This window comes from Pseudoliparis swirei, chromosome 6 (genome assembly GCF_029220125.1).
Source record: "Pseudoliparis swirei isolate HS2019 ecotype Mariana Trench chromosome 6, NWPU_hadal_v1, whole genome shotgun sequence".
Taxonomy (NCBI): Eukaryota; Metazoa; Chordata; class Actinopteri; order Perciformes; family Liparidae; genus Pseudoliparis; species Pseudoliparis swirei.
Window position 1 is genome coordinate 11512957 of NC_079393.1, and position 18474 is coordinate 11531430.

Below are 18474 nucleotides of genomic sequence, written 5' to 3' on the forward strand. Positions count from 1 at the left end.
GTTTTATTAAACTCAGGATAAGTACCACTTATTGATCGCGATTAGACTGACATTTGCATGAGAACCACGTGATCTGTACGTCACGAAAATAAACCAGGAAGTGCTAGTCAGTACGTGGCCTTATCATCTTGCACCACAGAAAGAGGAGCTCCGTATCATTACAACAATGGTAAGAATGCTTCTCTCGTTTATAAAAGTTCAGACATTAGTGAACACAGACACACGGTTTATCTGTCCGCGTTACTCACACTTTCACTCTCCAAACGATGCGTGTCCTGTGTGCTTCGTGTCGCTGCGGGTTTGCAGACGAGCAGAGCAACATTAGCTTCTCGTGTCAAACTCACACAGATTTAGCCGCTCTGTGTGTTTCCACACTGATGCAACGCGGTATGCGCGATGATTGCGGTATAAAGTTGAGATATATGTTTTAATGTACGTGTATCTAACCTGATTGTTTTACATTCCTTGCGGTGGCTTCAGGAACTCGAGGCTATGACCAGATACACCAGCCCGGTGAACCCGGCTGTGTTCCCCCATCTCACTGTTGTCCTTCTGGCCATCGGCATGTTCTTCACTGCCTGGTTCTTCGTGTATCCTTTCAATGCGTGTTTCACAGAACACTGTGTAGTTACCGTAAAGTGGGGGTCATACCCGACACCTTTAGGGTACTATGAATACGTGTCCTGCAGTAAAAACCTACAGGATGAAGTTATGGGTCATGTCCGTGTCTGTCCATGTTGTGGTCAAGCTAAGTTTTTTTCATTAAGCACAACCATGCAATAGGTTTCTAGATGTTTGTTTCCCCCCAACCCTCCAGGAAGACACTGGTTTCCAGTCATTTGAGTAATTGTGACATTTAAACCGGTTGGAATTATTACTAGTTTCATAATTCAGCTATCATTTGAATTGATAAGAATAAGACACAACATAGTTAATAGCTGAGTAAGTATTACAGTATAAGTCAAGAAACATGAGGAGGCTCACACACATGTTAAACTAAATGAAAGCTATGATTGGAACAAAGATGAAGATGAAGTCTGTGAAATCTTTGTTTCTTATTGCTTATGACAGTAAACTGGTGTAAAACACACCCGTTTGCATTGTACTCTATTTTTGCAGATCTTTCACTGTCTTTATCAGTGATTTTATGTAAATGTCAATTAACTAACACAGGATGTATATGATACACCGTAATGAAGAATTATATAATTACTTTGATCAGATTACGCTCCACAGCAGGAAGCTTGGCTGTTGTACTTGTTTTGAGTTGGCCCTTAACTTCTCATCAGCTACGAGGTGACGTCAACAAAGTACACCAGGGACGTCTACAAAGAGCTGCTGATCTCCCTCGTGGCGTCCCTCTTCATGGGCTTTGGCGTGCTGTTCCTTCTACTCTGGGTTGGCATCTATGTATAAAGGTACATTTAAAATCTTATTTAGGTCACATTTTCATTTGTAATCACTAAAACTGTTTTGTAGTGGATAACTTTGTTTCTCTTGTTTCCTGCAGTTTCATGTGACTGACTTCAAACAACACCACATTCCATTGGAACGAAGGACATCAAACACAACATGGATGGTTTAATTGGACTGCACTGACATTTTGGGATCTTATGGACTGGTTTTCTTGACACAAGTAAAGAGGATTTGTATAACTTTTAGTGTCTTTCTTTTTTCAACCTGATATCTGACAAATGCAATAATCCATGGATCACAGATTGGCACAATAAAATGTTGAGATGAGACCTGAAGTTCACTGGAACTTGATCTGTGTTGTTGAGATTATAAAGTTATTTTGACGCACTGAAACCCCAATCCCTGATTAATCTTTGTTAAAAATAGAGCAGCCAGTTTCTACGGGTTGTCTGACAATAGTGACTAATGAAGGAATACACTGGGGTTAGAGAAGGATTGTTTAATAAAAACAGTGGGAACACTTTTCAAAGATCCCAACTAAAAAAACAACTGGATTCACAGGAAATTGGCTTATTAAAATGACATTAACCATGTAAACAACATGCTAACCATAAGGCAAAAATAAATCAACACGTTTCCTCTGTGTGGAAGAACAGAGCGTTTCCAATATAACAATTACAAGTTAATTAACCTTCATTAGCATGAATCAAAACAAACTTCCCATTCTTCCAAAGTTGTCTCCAATTCAAATTAAATTACAAAGGCCTCACAGATTAACTCACAATCCTGTTTAATGCAATACTACCGTGGTTGGGTAACCCGTCACTGTAAACCATTTAACTAATTGCCTGATTGGCTACATAAAGCCAGTAAACACAAACTGTTTTAGACTGTGCTTCATCCGTAGCTTGTTTTTCTTTTTACATGAAAATATTCCCTTTATGCCTCATGAAATCTCAAAATTCTCTTTCACTGACGAGCTCTGGCAAAGGCATCCCGAAGCCACAGAGAGTCCTCATACAGCCTCGGGTCTCCCATATACTCTGCTGTTCGTTTGTACAAGTAGTAATACATCACTGCCCCTGTTAACAGAAAGAAGTACAGTTACATGAATAGATTAGTTGCGATGGAAAGTGCACCTCCGAATTAATCCACCAAGTACCTGTTCTCTGGAAAACAAAAAGGGCTTGAAGACCATCTGTCCAAACAAAACTGTTTGACTCGAACCATCTTAGGTTCTAGGAAAAAAAGATAATACCAGTTTGTATGGCTCAAAATTCTCTACATTTACTATATACGAATACATTAGTTATCAGTATTTTACTTGGATGTAAAAATGTGAAAGTTTTGACATGGAGGTGTCAGGTGGTGTGACGAAGCTTACCAACACCCAGCAGTGGAAGCAGATGCTGAGCGTCAGGTAAAGAGCGGATAAAACCAGCAGAGCCCTGAACCTCTCCAGGAGCAGAGACACCAGGCCCACCTGGAACACGTAGGTGCTGAACATCATCAGCAGAATGATGATCACGTTGAACAAGATGGCGATGTCCTGGATGCTAAAGACACACATTTTACTGGTTCATTTGTAATAGCGGTTATTAATGGTGCGAACAACGCATAACAAAAGAAAAATACATGTGACCATGTCAGAGAGGATATTGTGAAAGACTTGTATGTTACCAGGTTTCTAAACAACGGTCTTATATGTATAATTAATGAAGTATGGCTACTGACAACTCAAACTAATGTGCTGGAGTTATGACGAGGCTTCATTCACTGGCCAAGATATTTTGTAATGACAGTTAATATAATATAAATGGTTGGTCTATAGTTATTATACTAAAGATATCAGAGCTGCTGACGCATTGCAAATAATTAAACGTGCAGTGAAGTGGAGTTTTGAGATTACCGGTTACTGAGAAAGTACGTTAATTTAAATGTACAGCCCCAAGGATGATAAACCACACAAAGTGCAAGTACAAAAATGAATATGTTTGTGAGCTTATGAATCATATATATATATATATATATATATATTGGTCAATTATTCTAAATGCATGCTGCCATTTTAATCAATTCAATTGGGGGATTAGTTTATTCATCCTAAATTACTGTTATTTTCAGCCTTAACACATTTGGTTTTAGTCCATCTCTCCCTAATAAGACTTAATTGTATACCGATTCTAATGTATTATTATATGAAGTATAAACTATATGATAAATGACATAAAGTGAATAAAACACAGCAAGTCCGCACATGTCAGAAGATATATCCAGAGTTGTAAATGCTTTGACTTTAACAAGCTGACTCGACGTGGTTCAATGACTTACATGAAAAGCACTAGTTGGATGACAGGCTCTCCTCTCAGGAGTTCACTGAACGAGTTGACGAAGAGGTCATAGGCCAACAGTGTCAGCTGGATCAGCAGCACCAGTGAGTAGTTACCAGCCTGGAGCATCTTCAGGGGCAGATGCTGCTTCTCTTCACACGTGCAAAACACAGGTACTTGATGCTGACGTGTCTATTGGGTTTGGATTCTGCCTCTACATACTAGAGTACAACAACTAAACACTGCAGTGGTCTAAAAGCAGACGGGTGGTACTGGCTTCACAACATGTCCATTCCGCATCGTAAGAAACTGGGGGATTTTCCCTGAAATGTTCTGTTGCTTTAGGTTTTCGTCACACCAGGTTGTCCCTCTGTTCATAAACATGTTGATTGTTGTCCTCCCAGAAAAGGGTACTTGGTGATGATTGCAGGCAGTCCAACATTGCAGATCGGACATGCTGACATGGTTGATGGAGAGAATCTCATTATATGCTGCATGTCCTGGGAGGAAGAAACAGAAAAGCTGTGAAACAACAGCGTGTGGTGTAGAAGGAGTGACACAGCAGTTACTCGTTTATCCTCCGGATATCTCTGCAGATGAGGTGGTGATGTAAAATAGGGTGTCTGTCGCAGGGAGCTAAATTAGCAGTAAACACAGGTAAGCATGGAAAGGTCAAAACGTGGACGAAGTTCATTTCTCCTAACGTTACGTGAACACCACTCACATTGGCGGGATCTCTTTGTTGTTTATTTCTTTCCACGCGCCTACGTTAACGTCGTCTACGACGGTATAGCTCAAGTTATCCTGGCAGCGGATAATCACGGAGACCGTAATATAGTAAGTATAGCTACTAACTGTCTTTCAATCTCATTTCCACAACATCAGATATCTGGGCTGGCGGTGCACAGCTCGGGCTTTAACTTCGAGGAACTCCCTCCAGACACGTTTGCTATTTTCACCATCACAACATTGACACTGCAGTGCTCACTGTCGAATAAGTCGACTTCACAAATACCACGTAATACCTACTCACCAGAAAGAAACGTGTGAGGAGTGAAACTTCGTCCCGAAGAACCGCCACACTGCTCACTTGGAGCGGCAACTCCTATTTTCCAGCATGTATTTCCGTGAATTCCATGGTAACGCCACTTACTTACCGTAATACCAGACGTACATGTTCAACAAATATTCCTCCAAAAAATTCAAAAGAGTTAACGGTAATTTTTTGTCGGTGTATTACTTGCAGTGACTGTTATTTACTCCACGTAGCTGCCATGTGAATGGGAAAACAACTAATGGATATTTGGGGGGTGGAGGAGGGACATGGACGACTGTTGGTCTTCAATTCGAGAGCTACATCGATTATTACGGTAAACGTGCATCACATGCGACGCTTACTGCCACCCAGCGGCGAACGCGAGTACTACGTGATTGAAGTACTGCGAGCTGATCAAAGGTAGCAGACACCTGCGTCCAGCAAGCTGTGTGGGTGAGTCGTCACCGTTTCTGCAACGTCGATGAATTTACACGGAATACAATAACGTAAGTAATTTCAAAGATCGATAAGTTTATGTTTACTCTTTCCGTTATGATGCATTAACGACAGCGACTAACGGGAGTGTGAGGTTTTGTTCTTTAATTATACATGTAGGAGTTACTTCATTCTCTTTCCTTTCTGATTACAGCAGCTGACGTTAATGCTTCTAATTTGGTCACAAATAAGCCATTTCCTGCTCTGTATAGGTTTCTGAGCCAAGTATGTGTTTGGTACAGTCGCAAAACGCTTATCTGAATGTCACAACGTATCAGTCTTGTCTCATGTTGACATTTCTCCGAAAGCGCTTTCTGTGAAGTCTAGTATAAGTTTGACTGACAGTTTGTAACCGATATCATGTTGTATACTGTGTGAAGTCGCTTTCCCTGAATGTGAGCGACTCCTTGCTTCACACACCAACCGTGTGAAATATGTTTGGTGTGTATACGTTTTTTTTGACCTTTGGCTCTCTGCATAAAAAATCCTTAACATATGTTTACATAGTCTTTTATCCGAGAGTATGCTTTCTTAGATCATAAATAATTAGATTTATTTGCCATTATCAGTTCATATTTTCAAGGTTTTATGATCATAGATTTATTGACTGCAGGGTTATAAAGGAGCGGTAGTCATATTTAAATTAACACTGAAACAGATTTCCATTTAGAATGCATCTTGACCTGAAGATCTCTAGAAACATCTCAGTTTCTAACTATGACTTATGTGGATATGTTCTTGCTGTGTAATAGCAATGCCATCTAACCTCATGAAGACTGATAATATGTGATGCTGGTATTATAAATCACAGTTTTATGAAAGTCCGTAGAGAAACTGAGCACTAGTTCCCATGTAGTCCTTAAAGAGTGAACAACTGCAAATGTTTTATTTGCATCTCCTCACCCCTGGCAATCCGCCCTCCCCTTCGAGTACACAGAAACTCTTCTCACATGATACCATTCTGTTTTTTTACCCTCAACACATCCTGGAGCTCAAGACATGACGCAGTGACACCACATCCTATTTATTCTAAATAAACCCTTTGGGCAACTGGATGTGCTGCATGAAGCTAAGCATTAATGATATTTAATTATGTGTTACCTTGTCGTTAGATATTCATATTTTGTATAAAAATAACATGGCATCGTATTGGATACCTCAGACATCTTTCAAATCTTAATTAGTGTCCACATGTCAGCCACATGATCACAGCAGCTGTAGATACGGTGTCGAGTCACAGCGGAGTGGTTCTGCACCTCATGTTTGACAAGGGAGGACCTGCAGGACAGCTCACAACGTCTGGCAGCACGAAGAGACCAGCTCCAAAGTGTCTTTTCATTCGTGCTCTTCAAGAAACTAAAAGTGAATGTCTCCGATTATGTCTCAGACTGGTGGCATCCAGAAATCCTGTTTATCATTAACAATCTTTCAATTGGTTTAGTTTTTAGAGTGTCATACATAGAATCAGAATCAGAATCAGAAACAGTTTTATTGCCAGGAATCTTTACACAAACGAGGAATTTTTTTTGGCGGAAGGTGCAACATAGGGGAACATCTTCCCATCACAACCTCCTTGAGACCACAGGATGTCGTTAAATATCGTCTCTTGATGGGAAAAAGAGTAAAATATTTAAAGATCATGAGTTTACAATGATATTTGACAAAGACAATCTGGAAATCATCTCATTTGGCGTTTTTGTTTGACTATTTATGTTTGATAATTTTTCAATGAATAATTTATCAAAATAGTTGCCAATTATTTGTTGTGTTTCGTCGCTCGGCTCTACTTCTCATGACAAATACAGACTGAAAGCATGCAATGCCAAACCAAGAGGTCAACAAGTACAAGACAATACACACCAACTCCCCATCCACAGTTGTCTTCCCGTGTGCAGTAATGTCGAAGTGGCTGAATGATGACGAAGTGCTGGTGGGTCAAGGCAGCGGTGAGGCTGCACCAGTGAGCCCCAGACTGCGAGGCCCATCAGCTGGGAGCCCCAGACTGCGAGGCCTATCGGCTGGGAGCCCCAGCCCCAGCCAGGGTGTTTGTAGCCCACGGGCTTCCCCCAGAGCCAGAGAGGCAGGTTCAGGAAGCCCAAAGGCAGAGACCATGGGCAAGGCCAAAGAGCTGTTTGTGCTGTGTGACAAACAGGGGAAGGGCTTCATCACAAAGTGGGACATGCAGGTAAGCAGCTGGCGTGGTGGAAGAAAATAAATGTCAGGCCGATTGTAGAGGGGTAAAGTGTCCATATTGTTCTGTTCAGAGGCTGCAGGTGGAGTTGTCTCTGTCCCCTGAACAGCTGGACACGGTGTTTGATAGTCTGGACCGAGACAGCAACGGATTCCTCACTCCTGTCGAGTTCAACACAGGACTCGGTAAGTGTTGTGGTCTGAAACCATTATCCACGACGGGGAGAGCCACCGTGTGACCCGAATCCTCTGTGCGTCTCCGCAGGTGAGTTGATGGGGCTGGAGGACTCGACTGAACTGGGTCAAAGCGAAGCCGAACATACGGACCAGGTGGACTCCTCCCAGGACCCCGTTGCAGTCCGATTTGTAAACATACTGATGGAGCTGGGAGCGGACACACTGTTTAAGGAGTAAGATCACTGGCATCAAGGCATTCCCATCAGACTGTACACTAGGTGTTTCCCCATGAGTTCTACACTCATCTTCCAGTTTGGGAGGTAGACCGATGGCTAAAACTGAAGCAGTTGCTCTGTTATTCACCCTTCCTTTTATTTTCATACATTTTGACCAAAAAGAAGACGGAACATATGGTAGAAACGTAGGATAATGCAATTCGATTCAAACTGCACTCTCGAATGTTACCATGAAGTTGAATACAAATGTCCCGAGACTCACAACAACGTGACCTTTCATGAAGGTTTGATTCATTGCACGACTGGAATTAGACCGCAGATGTTTTAGCAAAGCTTATCTTCAAATATTGGCACACGGTTAAGATGGTATGAATGCTAATATAGCTTGTTTGCTTTATGTGTAATATGTTACATATAAATATCTGCCAAGTTATGAGCAGCTGAAGGATAGTGAGGTGTTAATGTGTAAGGCACGTTTTACATGGATAAGGAAATGATCTTAAAGAAGTGAATACGCACGACAAATATCCACAGTAACGGTACGTTGTCCCAGCAGTCCCATATGAAAATATTAAACAGTAGTTTTATTTCAGGGCTATTCTTTGCCACTTTGATACAACTTTGCATATATATGGGATTTATGTAAAGATGTAAACTATTAGTTTCTTGTGCAAATCTTTAAACTAGATAACCTTTATAGGAACCAAGAAAACTAGAAGCTTGATACTCAGATAGATAGTATATGAACAGTTTGTTTTTAAAAACCTTTTTGTGACGTAAATGAGTGATTCTGAGACGTCCTCGTTGCTTTAATAGTTGTTTGTTGTGCGTCAGTCAGCAGGAGCTCTCGTCTCTGTGGTGTGAACTCCAGAGAGACAGGCCGGAGCTGCTGAGCGCCCTGGACGGCGTCCTGATCCACGCAGTGTCGCATCTACAGGACTCCTTCAGAGAGAGAGACAGTCTGGAACAAGCTCTACGCAGGTCACAGCTTCCTCCCGCTGTCTGCTGCAATGTGGAGCAACTCATTGTGCCCTATTCAGCTGTGAGGATTCCCACTGCGTTGAGATGTCTAAAATCATTTATTGTGTGCTTCAGACGGGAGATTGAACATGATGAGGTGGTTCGGTCCATATACGGAGAAATGGAAAACCAAATCCGAGAGGAGAGAGAGAAACGTCTGGTTCAGGTACATACTTGTGCTATTTGGACCAGACGCTGTGCCGTTTCACACAAGTGATCCTCATAATAGCCTTTAATGCATCTATTGTGAAATCAAGGACAGTATTGGACAGAAGCAGAGAGGAAGACAACTGGAGGAGCTGAAGCTGCGTGAGCAGGAGCTGGAGAACTCGCTGAGCAGACAGAGAGAGGTACACGTCCACATCGGGCCGCCGCTCCTCCTGAAGAGTTTGAGTTTAATGAATGAGACCCGTCTTTGTCCGAAGCTGGAAACCAGAGTCCGGCAGCTGAGCTGTGAACAGTCAAACATCCAGGAGCAGAACCAGCAGCTGCGCAGCCTCAACCTCCAGCTCCAGGAGCAGGTGGAGCGCAGCAGGGAGCAGCTGCAGGCCGCGCTGGCTGAGCTCGGCCTGCTGCAGGGCCAGGAGCAAGTGGCCAGGCAGAGGTGAGTGGACCGCACCAGAACCAGAGTTCCTGCCCTGGCAGCTGGTCAGATCATATTTGCAAGAATACAAGGAGTTAAGAGGATTTGTTTTTTCAACAAATCCAAATAAAAGACAACTAACAATGTTTTAATCTTTCACTCAATAAATAAGAGCTTGCTTGTCTGTGCCACGCAGCCACATTTGTCCCTACTGAATAATTATTTCTTTAAAATGACTTCTAAATATTAAATTCCAATGTATTTGCATACCACCATGTCATACAAAAACAGTTCAGAGTGCTTAACATAAATATAAAAACATCAACAATGTATGAGCTCTTCATACACAAGCTCATCTATTTACATACTAGCATATTATACAAAGGCTCAACGTTCAAAAATATATTGTTTCATTAAAGAAAAAGGTGGTTGCATAATAAACTTGACAGCTGACCTGTAACTGTCAGCTTGTACTCAAAGGTAAGTCGTGTTTTTGTTGTAAACAACTTTTGTTGTGGATTAAAACACATTTGGTATTTTCTAGTGTATTTATGGCAGCAGGACAGTGTTTGTGTGGTACACTCAAAATAAACAGAGTGGCTCATTTTATGTCTTTTAATAATCTACTTGAAGAATTAACAAGTTGTATCGGGCTTTGATTACAGAGGCAACGCTCTTATAATAATCCATGTTCTGTTGGTTTTGGTCATATCCTGGGATTTGTGGACGATAAGAAGAAATAAAGAGCACCCTTTAACAATAGTTGGTTTCCTTGACTGTAGAAACGTGATTCAGGTGTCGAGGAACATGCAGAAAGAGAAGGACAGTCTCTTCAGACAACTGGAGCTCTTGAGGTACAGCGACACCGCCACTCTCTACATCAGCAGTGGGATGTTTGTTCTTCACCATGATCTCTTTATTTTAGGGATATGAACAAAAGGCTGCGAGATGAGAAGGATGTCCAACAGTCTCAGAAGATGGTTAGTCACAGTCGCTCTGGCCTTCCTCCTCGGCCTCTCAATTATTATCTCAGTGAGGACCTTTGTACCCCGTGGACGCAGCAGATTTATCCAACCTAAGCTAAGTCTTGGAATGGCTTCGTGCTTCATTCCTTCCTCTGGACAATGATTATTTATATGGGTAGCTGTTATTTGTGGGTTATTGATTGAACATGTGTTCATTGACCCCATTTTGGATTTGTCAGCAATGTTTTTTTTGGTTTTTTTAGATTTAGTCAGTGAAGTGAAATATTTTTTTGGATAGACATTTATTCCACCTGTACCAATTTAAATATGAATGATATGATGAAAGCACTATTTATGAAGTAAAGTCTGTCAGTATTCACCAAACTAATAAAGCTTTTTGTTTATCACAATTCATAAAGGAGTCGCAATCTATTATTAGGTTCTCCTTTGTCTAATCCACTTTCTTATATATATATATATATATATATGGCTTTTCTACCCTAACTGTGGTAACTATGTTTTTGTTTTTGTTTGTGTTTTTTTGCACGAACTATCCGCTCACTTGATCAACGTTTCTGAACAAGTAATTGCACGGACCGTTACACATGAACACCACGTATATTTCTAGTATTTTCTGTCTTTCAGTGCAAATTATAATCAAACAAATGTATTGCTCGTAAGTGATTGTGATATTTAACGAATTTGTAGCAGAATAAATGTCACTATTTGATGAATGTTTTGCCTCTTTTTAACATATTTTCCACTTGTGCAACAATTGGTATATCTAAAAACAATACAGGTAATGTTCCTTGAAAATTTACCATAGCACGTCCATATATTTATACTATATACAACGTATATTATAAAAATCTTAATGCTACTCATTTCTTCTGCCTCACTTCTCCCAAAAACCTTGTAGAATCCAAACGTCTCAACGCCCTTGCTGAAGAAAGGGTCAACTCTAGGTCACTACGTCCTGCAAGACAAGCTGCTGAAAAGGTTTGTGTCGCGTGCAGCATCTGATGTCATGTTTGCAGTAATGTGAGGCGGTTGCCAGAGGAAGCAACTCATGGTGTGTATTCATGGGTTCTGAAGACAGCTGAGCTCATCGGAGTTGGAACAGGACAAAGACACGGGGGTCCCAAACTTATCCAAGAGACGCCAGCCGTCCTCTAGAGTCGTGTGTGAAGATGTTGAACAGGTGCAAACTCAGGTAGGCAACATATTACATTTACAAATGCATTAATCCAAAATTCTTCAATATTATTATACAGCAGCAGCAGCTGGATGCCTTTTAATGATGAGGATACTATTCTGAGGCTTCTTCACTGTCAGGAGCACAGATTAAAGCTGCTGCCTCCTCTTCATCGGAGACGACGTGAACATGACCATGATGTCTTACTGTTGAGCTTGGTCCCTTTACCTGAATCCTAGAGGACACTCGTCAGTCCACAGCGAGTGTTCAAGGTGGTCTTCCTGGGTAACTCCGGCGCTGGTAAGAGCTCCTTCATCCAGCAGTACTGCACCGGACTCTTCTACAGTAAAATGGACGCTACTGTCGGTGAGCTCTTCTTAGTCTCACGCTGATTGACCTGCTCCTCAGTGCATGTATAAGTGAAGTATGACATCACAGGGTCTATGTTGCTTCTAGCTATCGATTTTAAGATGAAGACTTTAACTCTGGGCTCCACCGTCATCACCCTCCAGCTGTGGGACACTGCAGGACAAGAGAGGTCGGATGCATCGTAGTGTATTCACCTGTTTACCAACCGTGTGCTTCTTTGGGGCCTTTCATATTTTACATTATACAGTCTTAGGCTCTTAGCTGTATTATTATTTATTTATTTTGCCACCTGATAATCAATTTTCCTCTTTTTAGGTGTAATTTTTCTTATTCCTGTTCAGGTTTCGCAGTGTAACTGAGCAGTACTACCGCCAAGCTGACGGAATCCTTGCCATGTATGACATAACTCATGCCTCCTCCTTCACTGCTGTGCGAGCGTGGCTGGACTCTGTGAAGGTGAGCAGGTGCCGTGCAATGGATGGAAAACAACATGCAAAACCATTTAATGGAATTTGAATACACATGCAGCTGATTGACGACCAAGCCGCACTAATGCCAGCTGATGTTATTTATTTATTTTTGAGGTTATCTTTGTCTGATGTCTGTGTGGATGATGTAATAGCATTGCTCACCTTCAGTTTTCTACACTAATACTAAAGTGTCTGTCCCAGGAGAAGGTGGGTGACCGCGCGGTCCTGATGCTGCTGGCCAACAAGCTGGATCTGGCAGGGGATCGCCGCAGAGAAGTGAAAACCAGGGAAGGGCAGAGACTCGCAGATGTGAGGCACATTTGAATATTCAAACTACTTTCCACAGTGATTTACTCACAGTGGAACAACACAATATTTTCTTTGAAGTAAATGAAATGAAATGGTTTTTTTTTTTTACTTTCTTGTTTATGCAGCAGCACCAAGCTTCGTTTTACGAGTGCAGTGCAAAAACTGGACGTAACGTGGAGGAGCTGATGACTTTTCTAGCTGGGTAAGGCATCTAATTTCTATTATTTGTCATTCACATCTTCTGGATCCTGCAAAATGGTTGGCACAATTTGTCATTGGGCTTAAATACACTCCCTTACCAGTTCATCAGGTATGCAGTCTAATACAGCAGTTGGACCTTCATGAATGTTATTGTGATTCAAGAGGTTTTCATTCAACTTCATAGTCATTTTAAGGGTTGATTGTTTGTGGTGCTTTTGAATTGTATTGTGTTGTAACAAGTTGATCAAATCCCAGTAAAAGTCAAACATTCCCGTCACATTTTCCCAGAGCCTCGCATGATGTCTTCAGATGGCTTATGTTGTCTGACAGGCAGTCCAAAACCTGAAAGATATTCAGTGTAAAGTGATATCCAACATCGTATTATCATTACAATGCTACGATTTGACATAAGAATGAAATGAAGCCAGGCAGCAGGATCAACTGTATAAATGACACATGTTGTGGCTTCTGCTGTGCAATGATTCAATAATGTTCTTCCTTTCAGGATGTTAGTCTCCCGGCATGATCGCCAATGTGAAGATGCACTTTTACTGACGGAGGATCTGGCCCCGGGAGGCTGCTGCCCATGAACGCAGGACAAAGAGGCTTTGAGCTCGCAGCCCCGCGTCCTAAGGTCACCGGCATCCTCTGAAGACACAAACATCAGCATTGTTCTGAGAACAAATTCACTGAAGAGTATCACCATTGTTCTGGATCTTTATAATAAAATCAACAATTTGTTGTTGTTGCTGTATAGTCTTATTTTGTGATATTCTTTGAACACCTTCTTTACAAGCTGCACAATTGTTTTGGAGCTCATATGCGTGAGAAACCAGCTGGGGGCAGCCGCGTCCCCCATGTAGAGCATCGAGCCAAAAGAGTACCGACCCTTGAGTAGGAGGCGCTGGTCAGAGTGTCAACTGAGAACCAGCGCTGGTGCAGTTGACCTTCATAGACGGCAGCACGCTGACACCGGGGCTGCTGAGATCTGGGAAGACATTACCCCGATAATCTACATCCTTCGGGGCCCACCATCTAAAATCAGGTAGGGGAATTTGTCTCAGCGGAAAGGGAGAGCAGTTTTTCCATGACACAATGCGTTAAAAATAACTCTTATGGACATGAGATGTTGTTTTGCTGCTGGACAATCACATTTACACGTAGAGTATCGTCTCACGGCTTTAAAAAAAAAAAGCATTTCTCATGTCCTATTTCTTGATTTGTTTTTGTTTTTCTGTATAAAATAATGTTCACTGATGCCAAAACTAAACATATGTCATGATGCTCAGTCACAACCTTTCTTAAAATAGAAGCATAGGAAAGTTCAGTTCAGGCCAGGATAAAAACAGACTTTAAATTCATAACATCGAGCGCTAATAGTCGACAGTATATCACTTGCATGTAAAAAGATCAGGTTAAGTTACTTGGATTATATATATATATGAGAGAGAGAGACTGCTGGATGACATGTGAGTGACACTCTTAAGTATGTTTTCCCTAAAACACATTTTATTTAATCTTTGAGCTCTTTCTACTGCTGTTTTACCACCAAGTTTGAAACGCACCACATTTAATTTTCATTGTTTATTTTCATTCAAAGCAAAACACACATATAAAACCTTAATAACATGTCAGAAATGTAATGTATGCCCAGTGTGGGTTTGAACTTCACCCATTCAATCATCTTGTTACCCCAAACGTGGAACTAAAGTAGACTGAAAGAGGATATTGCTAATCATGAGAGAATAGAGAAGATATATTGAATGATCATAATCCTCACTATAGTATGACATAAGTGTTGGAGGGTATGACCTGCTCTCTGAGCATCTTGTATTCCTTCTCGAGGTGAGGATTCAGCTGTGCAGAAAGTATTTCAGGTCAAACTCCCAGAGTGGACACAAACCTGCAGTTCACTAACGTATACGTGTTTCTATTTCAGAATGGAAGCTCAGGGGGAAAAACCACTCGGCTGTGGGACCATTTGTCTGAAATATCTACTTTTTCTTTTTAATATTCTTTTTTGGGTAAGTTAATAAGGAAGAGTGTATCTGTAATGAAGACCACCGTCTCTCTGTTGTCTCTCAGCTCTACTGACTACTGTGATAAGGACAGTATACTAACATTAGCAGTAGTATTTTTAGTAGTTTTACATACATGTTAAATGTAATGTTTGCTTCAGATGCCAGATATTTACAACACGGAATCACTTCACAGCTCTATTTCTCATGGTCAGAAAACCAACTTCTATGTTATGTATATTCTATAGAATCATGTGCCCTATAGTTTCTATAGACTACATTTAAGGTATAATGTCTTGACTCCAATGGACAAAAAGTTACAAGAAATTCTTCAGAGACAATCCTATAATAAATCTTCAAACAACATTTATTGTATAACCAACTTGAATAACCAAGTATATGCACTCGGATGCATGAACGTCTCTTGAGGCTAACGGGCAAAGAGAAAGACGTTGTCTTGTTTGCTGGCACATTTTAATAGCCTGCAAAACATAATGTGCATTCTTGATATGAGCATCTGGCTGGAGTGAAGCTGATGACGGTGGTTCTTTCAGCTGGCAGGAGGGCTGGTGCTGGCAGTCGGCGTGTGGACTCTGGTGGAAAAGAGCGACTACATCAGTTTATTGAACTCCAGCTTCTACTCAGTCTCAGCTTATATCCTGATAGCTGCCGGGGTCATTGTGATAGTGACGGGGATCATCGGATGCTGCGCCACTCTGAAGGAGAAGAAGAGTCTTTTGATTGTGGTAGGATGGATCAGACACAAAGCACTGCCCCGTGACACACACGTGTTTATTTCACTCCACTGAAGCAGGAACCCCATTGAATGATGTGGATTAAGAAACCAAGTAAAGGCCCTTTTGAGTTCCTGTTTTTACACACACACACACACACACACACACACACACACACAGCCCGGTCTGAGTCGGCGTGCTTCGAAAGTTAATTCTGAGTGACCTTCTGTCCCGTCCGCCTGCATTCAGGGCAGCTCATTATGTCAGACAGGCATGACTGTCACATATAACAGACAAAGCCATGCAGAGTGTGTCTTTAAGAGTTTAAATTTAGAGTGCGGCTCATGCTTGAGGAATGAAGGGCATCGGAAGTGGCTGCTTGGACTGAGGAGTGTGTGAGATAGACGCAAGTGAGAGGATATCATGCAGAATCTAAACTGCACCAGCTCTGTGACATTTTTATTTGCATTTTCAACACAACATTTGTCATGAGTTTAATCATTTAACCTCATTTGTGTCATGCACAGTGATGTTCAATAATTATAAGTGTGTCGTATCATTTCGTATTTTAGCTAAATATACATAAAAGATATTTGAAACATGCAGAGATTAATATTTTTCTCCCTCAGTTTATTCACAGCTGTGTTCTTTGTTATTTCATGTCCCTCCTCCACAGTATCTGGTCTTGTTGCTCGGTATCTTCCTGCTGGAAGTCATTGCTGGTGTGCTGGCTTACATTACCTACCAAGAGGTGAAGTGCTTTAACTTGTGTTTTTTTCTTGCTGTAAATATTTGATAGAAAGATAGTGACAGATATTATTCATATCAATAGATATTATTCATATCAATATCAAATTCTGATACAGCGTGTGATTTTACGCTGATAGTATGTTTTGTATTCTAGTCACCATTTATTTTAAATTTCACTGCAGTAACTACAAACCTGACACTCCCTTTTTTCTGTATGTATAATTAATGTGTATTTTTGTCATTCCACAATCGCGTAATGTGATTTCAAACACCATTCCTTGTTGTCCATTTCTATTTCTATTTTCTTTTTTTACCAGCCAGGAAATGGCTCAGCTGCTGCATTTTCTGCTCTGAAATCTTCTCTGCATGCCTCTCTGTGCATGTTCTACATTTGTCTTGTTTTCTATCTTTCTCACACCTCTCTTCCTTCCTCCCTTTTCTTGCTCCAGTGTTTCCCTTTCTGCTATCAGGTAATCTGATGCCAACTGTTTCCATTTAATATCAAACTGTTTCTCGAACAGGATGATATTAATGGCTTGTTTACACATTGTCAGTCAAGCAACAACACTATCTTTATTTCTGTATGAATGTGAAGAATGCTCATGTGGAGCAGGGAGTGGAGTCAGAGGAGCTCTAAGACTATATATATATTTATATACAAAATATAGCTATTTTTATTGATGGGAGGAGATTAACAGATAACAGATTTTCTCCTGAGTACCACTGAAGTGCAGCTTTCTGTCTCACAGCTGGACGAGGAGATGAGACAGAATCTGAAGGTGACAATGCAGCAGAAATACCAGCAGCCGGGGGAGGAGAGCATCACACAGGCGGTGGATAAACTTCAGCAGGAGGTCTAGAAGTGCTACTAAATGTTTAAATCACCTGTGTCAGTCTGATCAATGACAGCGTGGCTCCTTTAGCCTGCATGTGAATACAATTCAGTGTTAATCACAATTTCCCTCATACATTGTTCGTCTTGTTTCTCTCACCGTCTCCCTCTCAGTTTAAATGTTGTGGCAGTCATAACTCCTCAGACTGGGCAGACTGTGTGTGGATCCAGTCAGCAGAGAATGAGCGGCTTGTTCCTGATAGCTGCTGTAAAAGTCCAAGTAACTTCTGCGGACGCAGGGACCATCCCTCCAACATCTACAAGGTGGAGGTAGGGAGACATGTCCCTTCGGCTGCGAATAGTTGTTAAATCATAACAGTATCTTAATTTATTTTGTCTTGTACTCCCAGGGAGGCTGCATTATGAAGTTAGAGGAGTTCATCCTGAGTCAGTTGTATATTATCGGTGCAGTGGGCATTGGGATTGCATTTCTACAGGTAAAGCACTAAACACTGAGTACACATTGACATCAACATCTCTTTTAATGTTGTGGAAAATACCAGCAGCTGAACTGTGATCAATGATTGTTTCTAGGTGCAGTGTGGAATTAACAAGTTTCTTGTGTCTTTTTTATTTCAGCTTGTGGGGATGATGTTTACTTGCTGCCTTTATCAAAATTTGAAAGAAGATCCATAATGATTTTTTACTTTGTTTTAATATCGCAAAATGTGTCACATCATAAATTGTAAAATATGTTATACGTATTTTAATAACCAAGTTATGTATACAGTTCTGGATGCTGTGAACCTGTTAACTCACATTATATGATTTTTCAAAATACGCACACACGAGATGAACAGAAATGGTTTTTTTTATTTTTAAATAGCATTACATGTTTTAAATATCGTCCCTTTTTATATTACTATTATGTTTGGATTAACTTAGATGAGCTAAAAACACATTGTACAGAGCAGATCAATATGAGAAGGCTGTGGCTACATTTGAAAATATATATATATTTTTCATGCATCACAGTGTTAACCAAAATTGTAACTAAATAATGAGTATTAAAAAAAATGTTTTGTTTGCTGAAGTAAAAAAGCTTTTTTTCACAATGAATGTGTTGTATTTCTGTGACAGTGAACTTT

General features: G+C 40.9%; 4 protein-coding genes across 10 annotated transcripts; 3 read left to right on the top strand and 1 right to left on the bottom strand.

Moving 5' to 3' along the window:
* The first annotated feature begins 84 nt into the window (after window positions 1-84).
* Window positions 85-1751, top strand: tmem258 (transmembrane protein 258). Its single transcript, XM_056416749.1, has 4 exons — window positions 85-169; window positions 481-590; window positions 1290-1418; window positions 1511-1751. Exons 1-3 carry the CDS (start codon window positions 167-169, stop codon window positions 1414-1416), a joined length of 240 nt encoding a protein of 79 aa, XP_056272724.1. The 5' UTR covers window positions 85-166; the 3' UTR covers window positions 1417-1418; window positions 1511-1751.
* Window positions 1752-1900: 149 nt separating this feature from the next.
* Window positions 1901-4860, bottom strand: tmem138 (transmembrane protein 138). The gene is made up of 5 exons (XM_056416748.1): window positions 4780-4860; window positions 3748-4246; window positions 2801-2972; window positions 2579-2654; window positions 1901-2498 (listed from the first exon to the last, which is right to left on the bottom strand). The coding sequence occupies exons 2-5, from the start codon at window positions 3873-3875 to the stop codon at window positions 2386-2388; spliced, it is 489 nt and encodes a 162-aa protein (XP_056272723.1). The 5' UTR covers window positions 3876-4246; window positions 4780-4860; the 3' UTR covers window positions 1901-2385.
* A 362-nt stretch (window positions 4861-5222) lies between these two features.
* Window positions 5223-13754, top strand: cracr2b (calcium release activated channel regulator 2B). Of its 6 annotated transcripts, XM_056417830.1 has the most exons (18): window positions 5223-5288; window positions 7173-7462; window positions 7542-7653; window positions 7733-7877; window positions 8715-8861; window positions 8976-9066; window positions 9158-9250; window positions 9326-9504; window positions 10266-10337; window positions 10409-10463; window positions 11368-11447; window positions 11544-11661; window positions 11883-12009; window positions 12100-12181; window positions 12354-12468; window positions 12672-12791; window positions 12917-12993; window positions 13498-13754. In XM_056417830.1, the coding sequence occupies exons 2-18, from the start codon at window positions 7175-7177 to the stop codon at window positions 13580-13582; spliced, it is 1986 nt and encodes a 661-aa protein (XP_056273805.1). In that variant the 5' UTR covers window positions 5223-5288; window positions 7173-7174; the 3' UTR covers window positions 13583-13754. The 6 variants fall into 6 exon arrangements, with proteins under 6 accessions (XP_056273805.1, XP_056273802.1, XP_056273804.1 ...); XM_056417827.1 differs by having other exon boundaries at window positions 9158-9504; XM_056417829.1 differs by having other exon boundaries at window positions 9158-9504; window positions 12684-12791.
* A 117-nt stretch (window positions 13755-13871) lies between these two features.
* cd151 (CD151 molecule) lies at window positions 13872-18445 on the top strand. 2 transcript variants are annotated; one of them, XM_056417371.1, is made up of 9 exons: window positions 13916-14037; window positions 14932-15016; window positions 15565-15756; window positions 16421-16495; window positions 16944-16964; window positions 17244-17348; window positions 17501-17656; window positions 17737-17823; window positions 17966-18445. In XM_056417371.1, the coding sequence occupies exons 2-9, from the start codon at window positions 14933-14935 to the stop codon at window positions 18020-18022; spliced, it is 777 nt and encodes a 258-aa protein (XP_056273346.1). In that variant the 5' UTR covers window positions 13916-14037; window position 14932; the 3' UTR covers window positions 18023-18445. The 2 variants fall into 2 exon arrangements, with proteins under 2 accessions (XP_056273347.1, XP_056273346.1); XM_056417372.1 differs by lacking the exon at window positions 16944-16964 and having other exon boundaries at window positions 13872-14037.
* Window positions 18446-18474: the final 29 nt, after the last annotated feature.

What these genes read in the sequence shown, in the direction of transcription:
- tmem258 (XM_056416749.1), top strand. An exon ending in TTCACTGCCTGGTTCTTCGT is followed by an intron (nt 591 to 1,289) that starts GTATCCTTTCAA and finishes ACTTCTCATCAG; the next exon opens with CTACGAGGTGACGTCAACAA.
- tmem138 (XM_056416748.1), bottom strand. Translation starts at nt 3,875, where the DNA reads ATGCTCCAGGCTGGTAACTACTCACTGGTGCTGCTGATCCAGCTGACA. An exon ending in ATCCAACTAGTGCTTTTCAT is followed by an intron (nt 2,973 to 3,747) that starts GTAAGTCATTGA and finishes GTGTGTCTTTAG; the next exon opens with CATCCAGGACATCGCCATCT. An exon ending in GCTTCCACTGCTGGGTGTTG is followed by an intron (nt 2,655 to 2,800) that starts GTAAGCTTCGTC and finishes TTTTTTTCCTAG; the next exon opens with AACCTAAGATGGTTCGAGTC.
- cracr2b (XM_056417827.1), top strand. Translation starts at nt 7,175, where the DNA reads ATGTCGAAGTGGCTGAATGATGACGAAGTGCTGGTGGGTCAAGGCAGC. An exon ending in CTGGAACAAGCTCTACGCAG is followed by an intron (nt 8,862 to 8,975) that starts GTCACAGCTTCC and finishes TGTGTGCTTCAG; the next exon opens with ACGGGAGATTGAACATGATG. An exon ending in GAGCAAGTGGCCAGGCAGAG is followed by an intron (nt 9,505 to 10,265) that starts GTGAGTGGACCG and finishes CCTTGACTGTAG; the next exon opens with AAACGTGATTCAGGTGTCGA.
- cd151 (XM_056417371.1), top strand. Translation starts at nt 14,933, where the DNA reads ATGGAAGCTCAGGGGGAAAAACCACTCGGCTGTGGGACCATTTGTCTG. An exon ending in AGAAGAGTCTTTTGATTGTG is followed by an intron (nt 15,757 to 16,420) that starts GTAGGATGGATC and finishes CCTCCTCCACAG; the next exon opens with TATCTGGTCTTGTTGCTCGG. An exon ending in CCAACATCTACAAGGTGGAG is followed by an intron (nt 17,657 to 17,736) that starts GTAGGGAGACAT and finishes TTGTACTCCCAG; the next exon opens with GGAGGCTGCATTATGAAGTT.